Source organism: Gorilla gorilla, chromosome 8, assembly GCF_029281585.2.
Source record: "Gorilla gorilla gorilla isolate KB3781 chromosome 8, NHGRI_mGorGor1-v2.1_pri, whole genome shotgun sequence".
In the NCBI taxonomy this organism is placed as follows: Eukaryota; Metazoa; Chordata; class Mammalia; order Primates; family Hominidae; genus Gorilla; species Gorilla gorilla.
The window spans coordinates 116,548,765-116,565,866 of record NC_073232.2 but is presented as its reverse complement, the minus strand read 5'-3'; the positions used below and the strand labels follow the sequence as shown (position 1 = coordinate 116,565,866).

Genomic DNA, 17,102 nt, shown 5'->3' with positions numbered 1-17,102 from the left:
TTGTAGTTTTGATTTGCCTTTCTCTGATGATCAATGATGCTGAGCACCTTTTCATATGTCTGTTTGCCATTTGTGTGTCTTCTTTTGAGAAATGTCTATTCAAGTCTTTTGCAGGGCAGAAATGTTTTGAGCTCATAAAAGATAAATGGAGGTTCTTAAGATTTCAAATCTCAGACCCCTGCTAAAATGATATAGCTGAGGCTGAGCTAACCATGTGATGACCCAGTTCCCTGTAAAACAAACCTAGGGTGTGGAACAAACCTAGGGCATATTTAAGACCATTTTCTCCTCTGGGAAGGAGCCTTAGAGGGAGGACCTGCAGCAGAACATGCCCCTCCTGCTGCCCATCAGTTATGACCTAGATTCTCCATGAAGGTGCAGAATACAACTGTCAAAATTTGGGGATTAAAGGACCACTCTGAAAATTCTATGCTGGCATCCTTTTAATGAGCTTAATTCATATCTTCAAAATATATTTGTAGGGCTGGGTGTGGTGGCTCACACCTTTTATCCTAGTACTTTGGGAGACCAAGGTGGAAGGATCGCTTCAGCCCAGAAGTTCGAGACCAGTCTGGGCAACATGGCAAAATCCCATCTCTACAAAAAATACACAAAATTAGCCAGGCATGGTGGTGCCTGTAGTCCTAGACACTCAGGAGGCTAAGGTAGGAAGATCACCTGAGCCCAAGAGGTCGAGGCTGCAGTGAGCCATGATCATGCCACTGCACTCCAGCCTGAGTGACAGAGTGAGACCCTGTCTCAAAAACAAAAAACAAAAACTAAAACAAATCACAATATATTTGTAAGATAGTGTGGGGGGAAAAGCTAGGAGGGTAATGCTTGACCAGTCAAATGTCTGTAAAGTGATTGGTGGTAGATGAAAATATAAATGAATATTTATCAAGTCTCTGAAGTGGGGAGAGGACTTCCTACACATAAAACAGTGGAGGAAATCATAGCAGGAAAGCCTTATAGCACAATACTTTCAAATGCTGTACTTCCATATGCAAAAATATATAAGCCAAATTAAAAGTCAAAAGAAAACAAAAATGTGTTTTAAAACCAGTCAAATATCTTTTCTATACAAGGAACGCTTTAAAAGGAACTTTTACAAATCAACAAAGAAAATTAGTAAGACTCTGATGGCCAGATAGGCAAAGCCCCTGAACTGAACAGACAAATTTTACAACACCAGGAGCAAGAGATGACATACTTCCGGGAAAACCTTCCACTTCCCTGGCCATCAAAGAAATATGCATTAAGTCAACAATGAGGAACTACAGTGTATCTCCACAGCAAATATTATTCAACAAACAAATATCTTTTTGAATGAACTCTCCCACCAGTGAAAAGGATATAGGGCAAAGAGCATTTTCACATACTGCTGGTGAGGGGCAAACAACACAAGTCTTTTGGGAAGCAATTTAGTGAAATACAGTCCAAGCCTCCAATGTGCTCATTATACCCTTCGATCTGGTAATTCCATTCCTGAGAGTCCAGCTTGAGAACATATTCTAAAATAGAGAAAATGCTTTTTATGCAAAGAAGCTGATGTTCCCTGAAGCACCGTTCAAAACGGTAAAGGACTGAAAACCATCTAAACACTCCTAATTAGTGTGCTGGATAAATAACTTTATGGTTTATAAACATGGCAAAGTATGCAGACATTAAAAGTGTTTTCGGCCGGGTGCGGTGGCTCACGCCTGTAATCCCAGCACTTTGGGAGGCCGAGGCAGACGGATCACAAGGTCAGGAGATGGAGACCATCCTGGCTAACACAGTGAAACCCCATCTCTACTAAAAATACAAAAAGAAATTAGCCAGGCGTGGTGGCGGGTGCCTGTAGTCCCAGCTACCTGGGAGGCTGAGGCAGGAGAATGGCATGAACCCAGGAGGTGGAGCTCGCAGTGAGCCGAGATAGCACCACTACACTCCAGCCTGGGCGACAGAGCGAGACTCCGTCTCCCCAAAAAAAAAAAAAAAGTGTTTTTTTCTACTTTTAAAACTTACATATTTAATACAGAAATACATTCCCATCATTAAAAAAAAAATCAAACACAGAAAATAATGTAAAAGGCAAAATCTTCCCTCCCGGTCCCTGCCCTTAACCACTTTTCTTACCCACCCTAATTCTAATCAGTCCCCTTCCCAGTGTGAGACACTACTAGGAGGTGGATGTGTTTCTCTCTAGATACTTTTCTAGCCACTTCTTTACATGTATGTGCACACCTGCATGGTTCAGTTTTGTTTTCTTCTATTAAAATGGGATCATACCACCTGTATTACTGTGTGATTCATTTAATATTTCTAGGCAATCTTTTAATGTCAGTACACATAGATTTACCTCATTCATTTTCAGCCGTTCCACAGAATTCCACAAGACAGACATGATTTACTTAACCACTCACCATCTAATGAATATTGTTTCCTAATTTGTCATCATCACAAATAATGCTGCTGCTCTAAGAAACACTCTTATACATGTAAATAAGCATTTACAGAGTTTATAAAAATTGGCCAGGTGTGGTGGCTCACACCTGTAATGCCAACATTTTGGGAGGCAAAGACAGGTGGGTCACTTGAGCCCAGGAGTTCGACACCAGCCTGGGCAACAGAGGGAGACCCTGTCTCTACAAAAGTTAAAAAGAAAACTAGCTAGGCATGGTGGCACATGCCTGTAGTCCCAGCTACTCAGGAGACTCAGTTGGGAGGCTCCCTTGAGCTCAGGAGTTCGAGGTTGCAGTGAGGCGTGATTGCACCCTGCATTCCAGCCTGGGCAACAGAGTAAAACCCTGTCTCAAAATAAAATGGCAGGGGTGTGGGGAATATTTACATCATAATAGTAACCAAGTTTCAACTACATAAAATATACATAGCAGAAAAGGACAGAAAACAAAAACAAAAAAGTCCCCAAGATAATAACAGTGGTTGTTTCTGGGTAGTGGGATTATAATTTTTTTTCCTTAGTTTCTATGTTTTCCTGTATTTTCCAAATTCTCTCTAATGAACAAGTATTACTTTATAATTGGAGAAGAGTAAAATTAATTTTTAAATAATAAGAATAATTATTATTCTATTATTTATGTGATGGGAAAGGGTATATCAGAAGGCCATTGAAAGAAGTACAGCAAATATTAGCAGCTGTCAGAATTGGATGATGAAGGAAGTAACCCAACTAGCAACAGCACTAATACACTTAACGAGGCATCCTGAGTCAGGGATAACCAGTTCCCAAGTGTGAAAGAATGGTGGTTACAACTAAAATGGCATGTTAATAAACATGCTAAATCAGCTAGCAAATCCAAGAGAAATAACAACGTATATTCATGCAAAAACCTGCACGGTGTTCACAGCAACATTATCCATATTAGTTCCAAGAGTGGAACCTTCCCAAATGTGGATAAACAAAATGTGCGTATTCACACATGGAATATTATTTAGCCATAAAAAAGAATGAAGGATGAACCTTAAGAACATTATGGTATGTGAAAATAGCTCATGAAATGCTACATGTTGTATGATTCCACTTATATGAAGTGTCTAGAATAAGTCAATCCATAGAGACAGAAAGCAGATCAGTGGCTGCGTACAGCCACGGGGATTGAGAAGAAATGGAAAATGACAGCTTACAAGTCAGCAGTTTTTCTGGGGGATGATAAAAAAACGCTCTGAAATTAAATACTGGTGATAGTTGCACAACTCACTTAATATACTAAAAGCCAGTGAATTGTACACTTGAAAAGGGTGAATTTTGTGGCATATGAATTATATCTCAATAACTGTTATTAAAAATAGCTAGTAATAATGAATTTAGTTTGTAGACATGTTAACTTAGATGATAAAAAATTTAGCTTGTAGTCTACTATATATAAAAGGATACAGAAAATTGTTTTCAGTGACGAATTAACCAGGTAGAAACTTTCTTTTCTTCCTATCCTGGTGATATCAAAGGAGAAACAATTAAACAATATATAAATCATCACTGGAAATTAATAAAAATTAAGAAAGAGCAAAAGCAAAACTAAACCAAGACAATATAATCTAACTTGAATAAATGTCTTTTTTGATGAGAAGAAAGAACAGTTTAAAAATTAAGATTACCAGGTGCAGTGGCTCATGCCTGTAATCATAGCACTTTGGGAGGCTGAAGTGGGAGGATCACTTGAGCCTAGGAGTTCAAGACCAGCCTGAGCAACACAGTGAGATCTCATCTCCACAAAAAATTAAAACAAATAAAAACAAAAACAAAACAGTTGGGCATGGTGGCCTGAACCTGTGGTCCCAGCTACTCAGGAGGTTGAGGTGAGAGAATCACTTGAGCCCAGGAGGTTGAGGCTGCAGTGAGCCGTGATTGTGTCACTGCACTCCAATGTGGGTGACAGAGTGCGACCCTGACTCAAAAAAATAATTATAATAATAATTAAGATAACGGAGGCAGGCTCGGTGGCTTCAGCCTGTAATTCCAGCTACTTGGGAGGCTGAGGTGGAAGTACTGCTTGAGCCCAGGAGCTCAAGACGACAGTGAGCCATGACTGTGCCACTGCACTCCAACCTGGGCAACAGAAAGAGACCCCAATCTCTAAAAGAGGAAAAGAAAATAAAATAATTAAAAAATTAAGATTATGGGCAAAATTTAGAATCAATAAAGTATTTAACTACAGATGCTCCTGGGTGATGCACACATAATTTATGCAAATTCCACCTCATGCAAACTGCTACACATAAGGCACATGATCAAATTTGGCAATGCGGGAAACTCTGCATGGAAATGCAAAGTGAAGCACCCCAAGGCAGGTGGTTGAATGACAAGAAGCAAAACCATAAAGTGCCCTGTGGCCACCGGCAGACAAAGGCTTCAGTGGCTGGGCCAGGTCTCATCCCTCAGGGCTATTTCAGCATTATTTATGTTATCCCCTCCCCGCTCTCTTTTATGGAGCTCTGATGATGATGAAGAAAGGACCAAGCAATAGTCAGAGTGCAGAACCAATTCATAAGCCACGAACACTTTCTAGATTTAAAGCAAAACTCCAAAGCCTCAGGGAAATCTGACCAAATCCACCTTTCACTGCACTTGGACTTGATTTGACTACTTCCATAATGAAAATATTTTTGGAAGGCACAGATAAAAAGTGACACCAAGAGGTCCTGCCACATTCAAATCCACAAAGATGAAATGAAGCCTGGCTCAAGTCCCATTCTGAAATGGGAAAGTCAATACCTGAAAAAGAATAAAACTAAAAAATGTGTGCTGCTTAGAGTAATGATTCAGTAAGGGCTAGAAAATCTGCTTGAAGACATAAAGTGCAGCAAGACAAGACAAGTGTCATAGTTTTAAAACTCATGCCAATGTTCAGAACAGGAAAGCCAGTGAGCAGGCTGCTAGTTTGATAATAAAAGTGGCAGTAATATATCTCAAAGAATTGTAAAAGATATTAGAGAAAAATGTGGTTATATAACAAGCACAATAAATCTTTGATTTTGATGGAACTTAATTTTTTTTTTCTTGGAGACAAAGTCTCACTCTGTCACCCAGGCTGGAGTACAGTGGCATGATCATAGCTCACTGCAGCCTTGACCTCCTGGACTCAAGTGATCCTCCCACCTCAGCCTCCCAAGTAGCAGGGACCACGGGTATGCATCACCACATCCAACTAATTTTTGTATTTTTTGTAGAGATAAGGTTTTGCCATGTTGTACAGTCTTGTCTCGGACTCCTGGACTCAAATGATCTGCCCGCCTCGGCCTCCCAAAGTGCTGGGATTGCAGGCATGAGCCGCTGAACCCACCTGAAACTAGATTTAAAAAACTAACAAGCAAACAAAAAAACAAGCAAAAAAAAAAAAAAAAAAAAAAAAAACTTAAAAAGTTAGACAAGGCAGTTATTTCAAAAGAAGAAAGTGTCAGAGTTTAAGGCCACAAAAGGTTAACTGAGCCTTCTACTTCAGGATGACATAGCAGAAGATTATGCATAAAATCTTAGCTTGCTTATCACTCAGAAAGACAATGAGTATTTAATATATTTTTAGCTCACAAAAAATCCTGATTGTGCAAAACCATGTGAAAGAGTTACATAAATCAGGGGATCCTCTCCATTAGAATTATTCTGATAAATTTCAATTTCACTAGAATCTCCTGGAATAAATATTTTGGCATTTAAAGGAACGGATCGCATAATTCAAGTTCATTGGTCATGTTTTCAGATTTCAATATTTCCTAAATTGTAGTTATAATTCTTTGTTTGTTTTTGAGACAGAGTCCTGCTGTGTCACCCAGGCTGGAGTGCAGTGGCATGATCATAGCTCATTGCAAGTTCAAACTCCTGGGTTCAAAAGATGCTCCCGCCTCAGGCTCTAGAGAAGGTGGGACTACAGACCCGCACTACCATGACCAGTTCATTTTTTTATTTTTAGTAGAAACATGGTCTCACTGTGTTGCCCAGGCTGGTCTTGAACTCCTGGCCTCAAGTGATCCTCCCTCCTTGGCCTCCCAAAGTGCCTGGATTACAAGTGTGAGCCACCATGCCCAGCCATAGTTACAATTCTTGCTAACATTCTATGGGACAAAACCACATTCAAACCTGTTAGGACAATGTGGAGTACTCAGTGGTCCTTAAATAGCATCAGTGAAAGCTACCTACACTGAGGCTGGTTAGTGAAAGCTACCTATATAGAGGCTGGTTAACAACAGTGTTTCTGGGGCTCAGTTATTGAAGATAAAGTGAAATTTCTTATTCAGTGACATGCTGGAGCTGCCCACATCTTTTGCCAGCTCTTGAGTTTAGAAATAGCACATTGGTAGCTCAAAATTAACCTTGACGGAAGTATTTACACCACCCAAATCAGCAAATGCTATAAATCAGTGCTTTTTCTTTTTCTTTCTCTTTTAAGAGAAAATTGATTGTTAAACATTTATCACCACACCACTAATGACATTCCTAAACTCTCTGGTTAAAGCTCCTAGCCCACAAAACCATTCCAAAGGTCCAGTAGAGACCATACATTGTTCTTCTAAGCTCTGCCCGCATATGAATATCCCATCAACACCACAAATTTGACAAAATGTGTCTTCCCTCAAACTCTTAGTGAAAAGCATCACATTTACCGGCCACAAACTTGGAAATCATCCTCCATAACTCCTACTCCTTCCTCAGATTTCATCTCATCTTAGGTCTTCAAAATCTCTCCAATTAAACCTCCCTCTCCAACCCTCGTTAGTGGGGTCCTCTTTGTCCCTTCCCAGTCCCTCCTCTTGGACACTCTAATCCATCCTCTACATTCCTGATGGGCTGAACTTCTTCTTCTTTTTTTTTTTTTTTTTTGTGAGATAGGGTTTCACTGTGTTGTCCAGGCTGGAGTGCAGTGGTGCAATTATAGCTCACTGCAGCTTCAACCTCCTAGGCTCCAGTGATCCTCTCGTCTCAGCCTCCCAAGTACCTAGGACTACAGGCATAAGCCACCATGCCAAGCTAACATTTTGTATTTTTTAAAGAGACGGAGTTTTGCCATGTTGATCAGGGTGTTCTCAAACTTCTGGGCTCAAGCGATCCTCTCGCCTTGGCTTCTCAAAGTGCTGGGATTACAGACATGAGTCACTGTGCTCAGCTGGGCTGAATACTTTTTCTTTTCTTTTTTTCTTTTTCTTTTTTTGAAACAGAGTCTCACTCTGTTGCCCAGGCTGGAGTGCAGTGGCGCAGTCTTGGCTCACAGCAACCTCCCCCTCCTTGGTTCAAGTGATGGGCTGAATACTTTTAAAAGCATGAAGGAGTACACCACACTCCTGCTTGACAGGCTTCAATTACTCACCATCAACTCTGAAATAAAGTGCAAATCCCTGGGCACAGTGGAAAAGGCCTTTTAGCATCTGACTCTTGTCCACCCTCCACATTCGCCTCTTACCAATCACTCCCTCGCTGTCAACCCCTCACTGATTATTGCTTGCCGAACACACCAGGCTCTCACCCTTGTGCCTCTAATCCATCTTAAGAGTCAACAGAGGCATTATCTACCCCCACAGACCAGCCTTCTTGTATGCACGTCTCCAGCCTAGCACTCAACACACCCAGGTTTTAAATGGGCTTAACAGCCTATCTCCCTGTCCAGGCTTTGAGCCCCTCGAGGGTCTTTAATTTTTTTTTATTCCTAGTACCTAGTTCTGAGCCTTTACAGAGAGGCCACTCCAATTTGCAAAACAGGACTAGTACCATTTGTACCTGAGAGGGTTGTTGGAAAGATTGAATGAGATGATGTATGCAAGTATCTGCAGCACGATTCATGGCACAAAATACTGGTTCATTTGCCCTGGAAAAGACCCCCGACTGAAGAAGAACTGTATCTCCATCATAACCCTATACTTTCATCTAGCAATCTGTAATTTAAAAAGTTCATCCATCATCCACATGGAGGTAGAAGGGAAACTGATGAAAATGTTTCAATTACTGTATCGTTGAATTCAAAGGTTTTTTTTTTTTCCCAGCTCCTTTCCCTGGTCCAGTATTTGTTTATCTGTGAGAAGGTAACCAGGCATGATGGGGTCCATTCAGCTGATCTTTAAAATAGACTATAAATTCTCTATTCACAAGATTTTCGAACTTCTTTTTTAAAGCAGCAGCTCTCCTCTCTCCCCAAATGCCATCTCCTTAGATGCCAGGTTGAACATGGTGGTTAAAGGCAGTGCTGACCTAAGTAAAGCAGTGTCTAGAACAATCTACCAGCCCTCCACTCGCTGGGCAGTCCCCTGCAGAACCCAGAGGCTCTGAGAAACACACATTTCAAAATAATCCCTCATTTTACACATGGGAAAACCAAGGCCCAGAGAGGTACAGAACATTGCCCAAGGTTCTGGAATTCAGTAAAGCCAAGCCTAAGATCCAAGATTCTTTCCACCACATCATACGGCCTCCTTGGAGTCAAGGCCACAGTTGGTGACCTCAGGACAAAAGGTTGACATTTCCTACACATGACCATTCGTCATCCATAAATACTTAATTGTACAAATTTGAGATAGGCAACTGGAAATATCAATACATTTAATCTGTTTCCACTTGATAAAGGTCAAATGGAAGAGTATTAATAACCAGTCTTCCCTTAAGGGGAAAAAAATTGTATTCTCTGGCTGCCAATAGAGGAACCACCCACCCATAAGGTGAATTTATCAGTTTCTGGAGCAAAAATAAAGGAAGTAAAAGAACTGCCTTCCTGATTATTCTAGAAGTACGGGATAAGTAGCTCCATTACTGCCAGGTTAATGAAGCATCTACTGGCAAAGAGTGTTCCTGCCACTGCACCCATTTTCCCCTTCTTCCTTAATTACAGACCTCTGATTTTATTCAGGGTATCCCAGCTAAAAGACTGTATTTCCCAGCTTTCTCTAAGATAGTTATGACCCCACAACTAAGTTCTGGCCAACGAAATGTAAATAGCCATTGAGTAGAATTTCTGGTAGGATTTAAAGCCCTTTAAAGGGGTATGGCCATTTGCCATTTTTTTCTTTATATTCTCCTTTTCAGAGCCTGGAACTTGGATGTGATGGCTGCAGTGACAGCAGCTATCTTGTTATTTTGAGGATGATACCCTTGTACTAAGTTGTGCTAAGGATGACAGAGCCCATAAAGAGAAAAAGCTTCAGTTCCTGATAATGTCATGAAGAAGCCATTAAGATAGGCCTGAATTGCCTACCTCTGGCTTTTTTTTTTTTTTTTTTTTTTTTGTCAGTCCTACTTACTCTGTCACCCAGGCTAGAGTGCAGTGGTGCAATCATGGCTCATTGCAGCTTTGACCTCCCAGACTCAAGCAATCCTCCTGCCTCAGCCTCCTAAGTAGCTGGGACTACAGGTATACATCGTTATGCCTGGCTAATTTTTAAAATTATTTTTGTAGAGGAGGGGTCTTGCTATGTTGCCTAGGCTGGTCTTAAACTTCTAGGCTCAAGTGATCCTCCTGCTTCAGCCTCCCCAAGTGCTGGGACCACAGGTGTGAGCCACCGTATGTGTGAGAATAAACCCTTATAATACGTGAGAAAGAATGTTATGTGAGAGAGTAGACCCTTACAACATGAATTTACAGTAGTTAGACTTCAGCAGCCAAACACAACCCCTAACCTTTACAGACCTTGACCTCATTGGCAGAAGCTACAGAAGCCATGCAGAGCTACTCAGGGAGATGGCGTGACTCTGGGAAAGCAAGCAATTCATGGCATGTCCTCCCCAACTCCTCATCAGATTTTCCAGAATAATTCTAGACCAGGTTAGAGGTGGGCAAACATGCAATCAGATGATCAGAAGTCTGACTTATCAAAGGCAGAAAGAATAAGCCTGTGAAAGCTGGTGTCAGAGTGACCAGGTTAGCGACCCTGCCTAGCTTCCTCCACTGTAGCTGACCAGGAGAGGGACCCCTTTTTGTACCTCTTCCAGGTTGCCGAATTCCTGACGCAGGGCTGCCTTCAGATCAGTGCATTCTCTCCCACATCTCAATGCTACCAGGCACTCCTTGGTCAAATCTGGGACCTAATCAGAGGACACAGGTTCTCAGTGGAGAAGTCGGTGGAAACTTCCAGTTCCTGTTCTGCCTGAAAAGGCAGCAAAGCTTTATAACTCCAGCCTAACAGGGCAACACCCACATCAGACCCCCCAGCTCCCTGTGAGGGGCACTAGGTTATCTCTGTGGTTCCAGTTCTCAGGAGGAATCTACTTCTTATAGTACCCTGGGAAAGCAGGGTGCTTTAGGAGGGTTTCTCCAGTGCTCCTTACTTGATCAGCTGCTTCCATGCTATACATTCTTAGGTGGGACACTCAACCTCTCTAAGCCTCAGTGTTCTCATCTGAAAAATGGATACGATAGCAGTACCCACTTCAAAGGGCAGTTAGATTAAATGAGTTAGCTCCTACAAAGTAATTAGGACAGTGCCTGGCACATCATAAGTGTCCGATATATGTCAGCTGTTAATATCATTGAGGTTTTTAAAAATTCCTTTTCAAAGACACCATCTTAAAATTTCTCCATTCTTTTTTCTTTCATTATCAAAGCTGCCACCATTTATCTATTCTTCACATTTCCTGGACAGCAGGCACTCTTATGCCTCTAAAGAGCATCACTGGCCAGGCGCAGTGGCTCACGTCTGTAATCCTAGCACTTTGGGAGGCCGAGGCAGGCAGATCACTTGAGGTCAGGAGTTCAAGACCAGCCTGGCCAATATGGTGAAACCCCATCTCTACTAAAAATACAACAATTAGCTGGGTGTGGTAGCATGCGCCTGTAATCCCAGCTACTCAGGAGGCTGAGGCAGGAGAATTGCTTAAACCCAGGTGGCAGAGGTTGCAGTGAGCCGAGATGGTGCCACTGCACTCCAGCCTGAGTGACAGAGCGAGACTCCGTCTCAAAAAAAAATAATAAAAAAGCATCACCTTCTATGCATAATCTTCATACTCCATTATTTTTTACCTGAAGCTGGAGAAATACTCCCTTTAAGGATCACCAGTTTTCAGTTCTTTCAGTATTCCTGCTTCAAGTTACACGGTCATTGCCGTGTCATAACCATACCTCCTGAGCCTGCCAGTTGAAATGGAGAAGCACCTAGCAGTTAAGCCTTTAATATCAGTGGCCATGCTCTACCCTAATTCCATGCTAGCTAATCTCCTGAGGATCACGTGGTAGCAAAACAAAACAGTTTCACCAATGATTTGGCTTTAAAATGGGTTGAGGTTTGGGAAAGACATGCAAAGTAAAATACAGTGTGAGTGGCTTTTTAAATTGAATATACCTTACAAAATAGCTCCAATAACATCTTTTGGCGAGCTCGTTCATAAGGGTCATATGGAAACAGCTTCCTTCCTGGATAAGCATCATCCAGGTACTCACAAGCAATAACAGATTCATAGATCAGTTGACATTGGCTGGTCTCCAGGACAGGAATGTGGCCAAAAGGGTGCTTTGTATAGTACCATTCAGGCTTGTTTCTCAGGTTAATGTTGACCACTTCATGTCTTAAAAAGCAAAAGGAAAACAAGACAGAACAAAAATGAGAGGCATCTGCAGGCAGGCACTCTTCTTGAAAGCAGAAGCAATCAGTTTAAAAGTTAAAATTTGCAATTAGTGTTTTAAGGTTTAAGTTTTGTATAAAATACATAACATCATCATCTTCCTTCCTGCAGTAAGATGTATCTGATGTTTTCCATGCCTTATCTCAGTTGTTCCTCATAATTCCCCCTGAAGTAGGCTCACCTCATAGGAAAGAAGACTCAAGGGGGTTGAATCTCACACCCAATACCACCCACTAAGAAGTAGTAGAGCTGGCCGGGCGCGGTTCCTCACACCTGTAATCCCAGCACTTTGGGAGGCTGGGGCGGGCAGATCATCTGAGGTCAGGAGTTCAAGACCTGCCTGGCCAACATGGCAAAACCCCATCTCTACTAAAAAATACAAAAAAGTAGCCAGGCATGGTGGCGGGCGCCTGTAACCCCAGCTACTTGGGAGACTGAGGCAGGAGAATTGCTTGAACCCGGGAGGTGGAGGTTGCAGTGAGCTGAGATTACACCACTGCACTCCAGCCTGGGCAGGAAACTCCATCTAAAAAAAAAAAAAAAAGTAGTAGAGCCAAGATCACAGCCAGGCAGACAGACTCAGAGCTCACACACTTAACCATGGCATTAGAGAGTTTAGTACATTCTACAGCTTGAAAATACAAATCTGGTATTAACAGGTCACAAGAGAATATGGTAAATGTTAACAGTTAAGAGTATGAGTTTTGGCATCAGAATAAACGGTCTAGCTTGGGACCTTAACCGAATTCCTAACCTCTCTGTGCTCAGTGTCCTTAATTATAAAATGGGGCTAATAATTACACCCATCTCTTGGTACTGTGGTGATGATCAAGTAAGGGGATATATATAAAGTGTTTAGGACAGTGCCTGTAAAATAAGCATGCAATAACTTTTTAAATTCTTCTTCTAATTATTAGATGTTCAAATAATACTATTATTATTTAATGTTCACATAATAATACAATTATTATTTAGATAACTATAAAGTTACCAGAAGCATGAACGTATGTTTAAAAAGATGAAAGGAAACAAATGGGAACGTTCATTGCTTAGTCTAGGAGATTGTCTTAAACCTACAGCAGAGGCTGGATGAGGTGGCTCACACCTGTAATCTCAGCACTTTGAGAGGCCAGAGTGGGAGGACTGCTTGAGCCCAAGATTTCGAGACCAGCATAGGCCACATAGCAAGACCTAAAGCAGTGGGTCTCAACCTAAAGCAATGGGTCTCGACTAGAAGTGATTTTTGACCTCCTTCCCAAGGGACATATCACTATGTCTGGAGACATGGTTTTGTTGTCACAACTGAAGGTAGTGCGTAGGGAAGGGGGACTCTACTGTCATTGAATGGGTAGAGACCAAGGATACTGCTAAACATCCAGTGATGGACAGGACTGCTTCTATCCCACCTCTCCAACAAAGAATTATCTGGCCTAAATTGTCAACAGTGCCAAGTTTGAGAAACGCTGACCTAAGGAAATACATCAGCTCCTAAGCTGATAATTTATCACCAAATGGGCAAATCATCCAGTTGTTGTTATTTTCCTCAAAAAACAGGTAACCTTAAGGTCAGCTTAATTTGAGCAAAAGGGAAGAATCTGGAAATACAGGCCCTATATACTCAACAAGGCGGATTTACATAATTTTATTTAAAACATCTCTGTATTAGTCTTTGTATCTCTCTGACATGAGTCTGAAACTCTGAAGTCACCTCCTTGTGATGGACTCTCCGAGACAAGAGTCAGGAGCCTGGAGTGACACATTCTCAACACTCTAGCTTGGAGGCCAGCTGCATTATGCAGTCCACATCCCAGCAAAGCTGCTCTGCCCTCCAAATCCAGACCTGCAGGAGCTGGTTTTGCAAACTTCCTTCTGGAAGCATCTGTACCCATTTCTCAAGTTTTCAAGGTGTCTTGAAAACTCCCAGACACCTCTTGATAGCAATTCCTTCTATTTCACTGTTTGGAAAGATTTGTTCATTCATTTAACAGATGTTTTTTGAGCATCCACTATGTGACAGGCTCTCTCCTAGCTCATGAATAAAAGAGACAGAGTTCCTACCCTCGAGAACGCACACGGGTGAAGGGGACTGGGGAGGGGAGATGGATGAACAAATAAGAAAATGCTGGATGCAGTAAGTTCAATAAAGAAAGGAAACAGTGACCTAAGATGCCTGGGGTGTGGTGGGGGAACTACCTCTGTGGAGCAGTCAGGGGAGGCCTCAGTAGTGTTGGCTGTGCCCTTAAACATTCTGGGAGGGAACCAGTTCACCAGCCCCATCATTCACATTACTCTGCGCTGGCCTAGAAGTTTCATGCATAGGCGTGACTCGGAAAAGGGCTCCGCATTTCAGTAGGGCCCGCTAAAAAAAAGCTCGCCCTTTGCTATTTGTTGACTTTGCCTCCGAAAAAAGGGACAGGGAGCCCCTTGTAAAATCTGAGCAGGGCGCCCCAGATGTTAAACATTCCCGGGCTCCTGTGAGGCGCTGGGTTTGGTCGGGGGCTCTGGGTTCCCGCTTCTCACCTGATGTCTTTGGCCTTGAGGACGAGGCGGGTCCTGTGAGAATAGGGGCAGAACCTCATGCTGTAGATGCGGATCAGCCCCTCCGGGACTGGCCCTGGGGGCTGGCTTCCTGCAGAGCAGCGATGGAGGGGGACAGGGAAAGGAGAGGCTAGTCAGCCCGGTGAGGAAGGAGCTCGCTCACTTGCCCAGATCCCAAGATGGCTGTGGGAGCTCCAACTCCCAAGTCCCAGAGAGGGCAGTGCTGCATGTGCCTTTTCTTCAGGAGAGCCCTCCAAGTCCCTTCCTGCCCCGCCGGTCTGCAGGCCAAGGCCAGGCAGCTCCGCCGAAGGCAACATTTTCTGTCATGCGGCGTCCCCAGCTCGCGGACCCCATGGAGAGCACTCACCTTTCCCCAGGGTCCTGGTCGCATCCTCAGACATGGTCTCCAGGTGGTTTGCGCAGCTCCCGGAGCTCACGGTCGCCGCCCTGTGGCTCGCCACCGCTGCCGCAGGCTCCAGAAACAGCTGCGCTCTGGCGCGCACCTCTTGCCCCAAATTTAATTTTTGAACTACTGGGCTCTGGCGAGGCAGGAGGAAGCGATCTGGAGCAGGAGCTAGGGTAATTTAACCTGGGGAGACATCGCCCCAGATTTGGAAGCCCGAGAGTAGGAGCTGGCAAAAAACAAAACAAGACAAAATAACACCTGAAAAGCTCCCCCTTGCTCTGGACATGTGCTTAAAGCTTTGGAGGGGCCTCCTCTACATCAAGAATCCCTCAAGAATGGGCGTTTAAACTCCAACATGGATTTCAAAGGAGTTTAATCAAAACTGACTAGGGTAACGCTGACTTTTTCTTTCCCATTCTGAATCTCTTGCATCACTAAACTGGCCACTCTTCGGTAAGTAAGTACAGCTTTAAAAAATAATAAGGCCAAACATTCTCATGATACAGCAACTAGGAAAGAAAAAGTCATTGGTGTTGAAATCTCACATACCCCAGAGAGTGAGTGCCTCCTAGACACCTAGACACCTTTGGTGTCTAGACAACTCACATCTTGCACCCTAGACACCTCAGTTGCCTCATCCCAGTCCTGGCCCTGCTTGTGAGATTTTACCCAAGCTCTGAAAAACTGGCAATGAATAAAATTAAGATACCTGGAGGCAAAGAACAATTTGTGAGCTTCCCCTGTTCCCCAGCATAAATTTTTGAGAACACTCTTACTAGTTGCCAAGGATACATTGCCAACAGCCCAGCCATATAGGGGCGACTTGCACAGCTTTTCTGTTTACGTGAGATAATAGACGTGGCTTTGGCTCTGATGCTGATAAGCTGAGATCCTGAATTTCAGCAGGTAAAAAAATAATTCCTTAAATTTTCCAGAACTGAGCTGATGTGGGAATTGCTTGTAAATGCATTTTGTGGGATTAACAGATCATGAAGGAAAGAAAAATATTTTCTGTGTCTCACTCATACTGACTAAATTATTTCCATAGATTACCTTGATTCCTACAATTGCTCAGTCAGGCAACTCATATTATTCCTACTTTTCAAAACAGAAAACAGCTTCAGAAAATTGAAATTATTTGCCCAAAGTGACCAGCTAGTAGGGTTGAAGAACTTTAAAAGTCCAAAGCTTGACTCGTTGTCTTGACCTTTAAAACTGGTAACAGTGTTGGGAGGAAAGGATTTTAAGTCCAGGAAAAGATATAGCACGTAATGGCTGCTCAACAAATAATACTTGAATCTAAATATCTTTTATTAAAATGACAGAGCCTAATTATGTAGTTTATAATTGGGTACTGTTTGGCCTTTGGAATTCCAGTCTACCCAGAACTTCTTGGTTAATAATAGCGTTAACATTTTTTGCTAGTGAATAAGAATCTTTGCAAATCTTCAGAATAGTGACTCAACCACATTTTTTGCTGTCATTCAATGATTTCATGTGAAATAAGCTTAGATAATAATATGGAAAGTATTAACATTTTACAAGAATCAGGGAATGGCAAAAATGTTTGAATAAATGTTCTCTGAAAATAAAATGCATATATGTCAGCAAGAAATCTGGTGTTGGATAAGACATATTGGTTCCTGGCTTGCTACGCTGACAACTTTTCATTTAAGAAGACAGAGAAAGTAACAGAGTAACTTCTACTACTTTGAGCTAATTCTGATCAAGAAGGACAAATTGGATGGTAAAATAGAAGCAAGAAACACAACCATGTCATCTTAGAGTTCCTGGTAGGTAAGATGACTTCTGGGCATACACATGTATCCCTCATATAAAAAAAGCAGATTTCAAGATAGTTGAGAAAAATATATCCATAGCCTAAAAAAGGCCATAACAGGGTTGCAAAATCTCAAAATCAAAATAAATTATTACTAATATATATTTGGTGCTTCATGTGTATTGACCCAGTTAATTCTTAAAATAGTCCCATAACTGGGCCGGGTGCGGTGGCTCATGCCTGTAATCCCAGCACTTTGGGAGGCCGAGGCGGGCGGATCACGAGGTCAGGAGATTGAGGCCATCCTGGCTAACATGGTGAAACCCCGTCTCTACTAAAAACAC

The 17,102-nt window shown here is 42.4% G+C and overlaps 1 protein-coding gene across 1 annotated transcript in view; it reads right to left on the bottom strand.

The window, feature by feature from the left end:
* GSTO2 (glutathione S-transferase omega 2) overlaps positions 1 to 17,102 on the bottom strand; it is a 31,883-nt gene that overhangs the window by 9,603 nt on the left and 5,178 nt on the right. The window contains exons 2-5 of the mRNA XM_004050055.4: positions 14,940 to 15,204; positions 14,555 to 14,663; positions 11,755 to 11,977; positions 10,400 to 10,501 (exon numbers count right to left, since the gene is read on the bottom strand). Of these exons, the coding sequence (XP_004050103.3) occupies positions 10,400 to 10,501; positions 11,755 to 11,977; positions 14,555 to 14,663; positions 14,940 to 14,973 (468 nt within the window). The 5' untranslated portion in view covers positions 14,974 to 15,204. The remainder of the gene's footprint in view (positions 1 to 10,399; positions 10,502 to 11,754; positions 11,978 to 14,554; positions 14,664 to 14,939; positions 15,205 to 17,102) is intronic.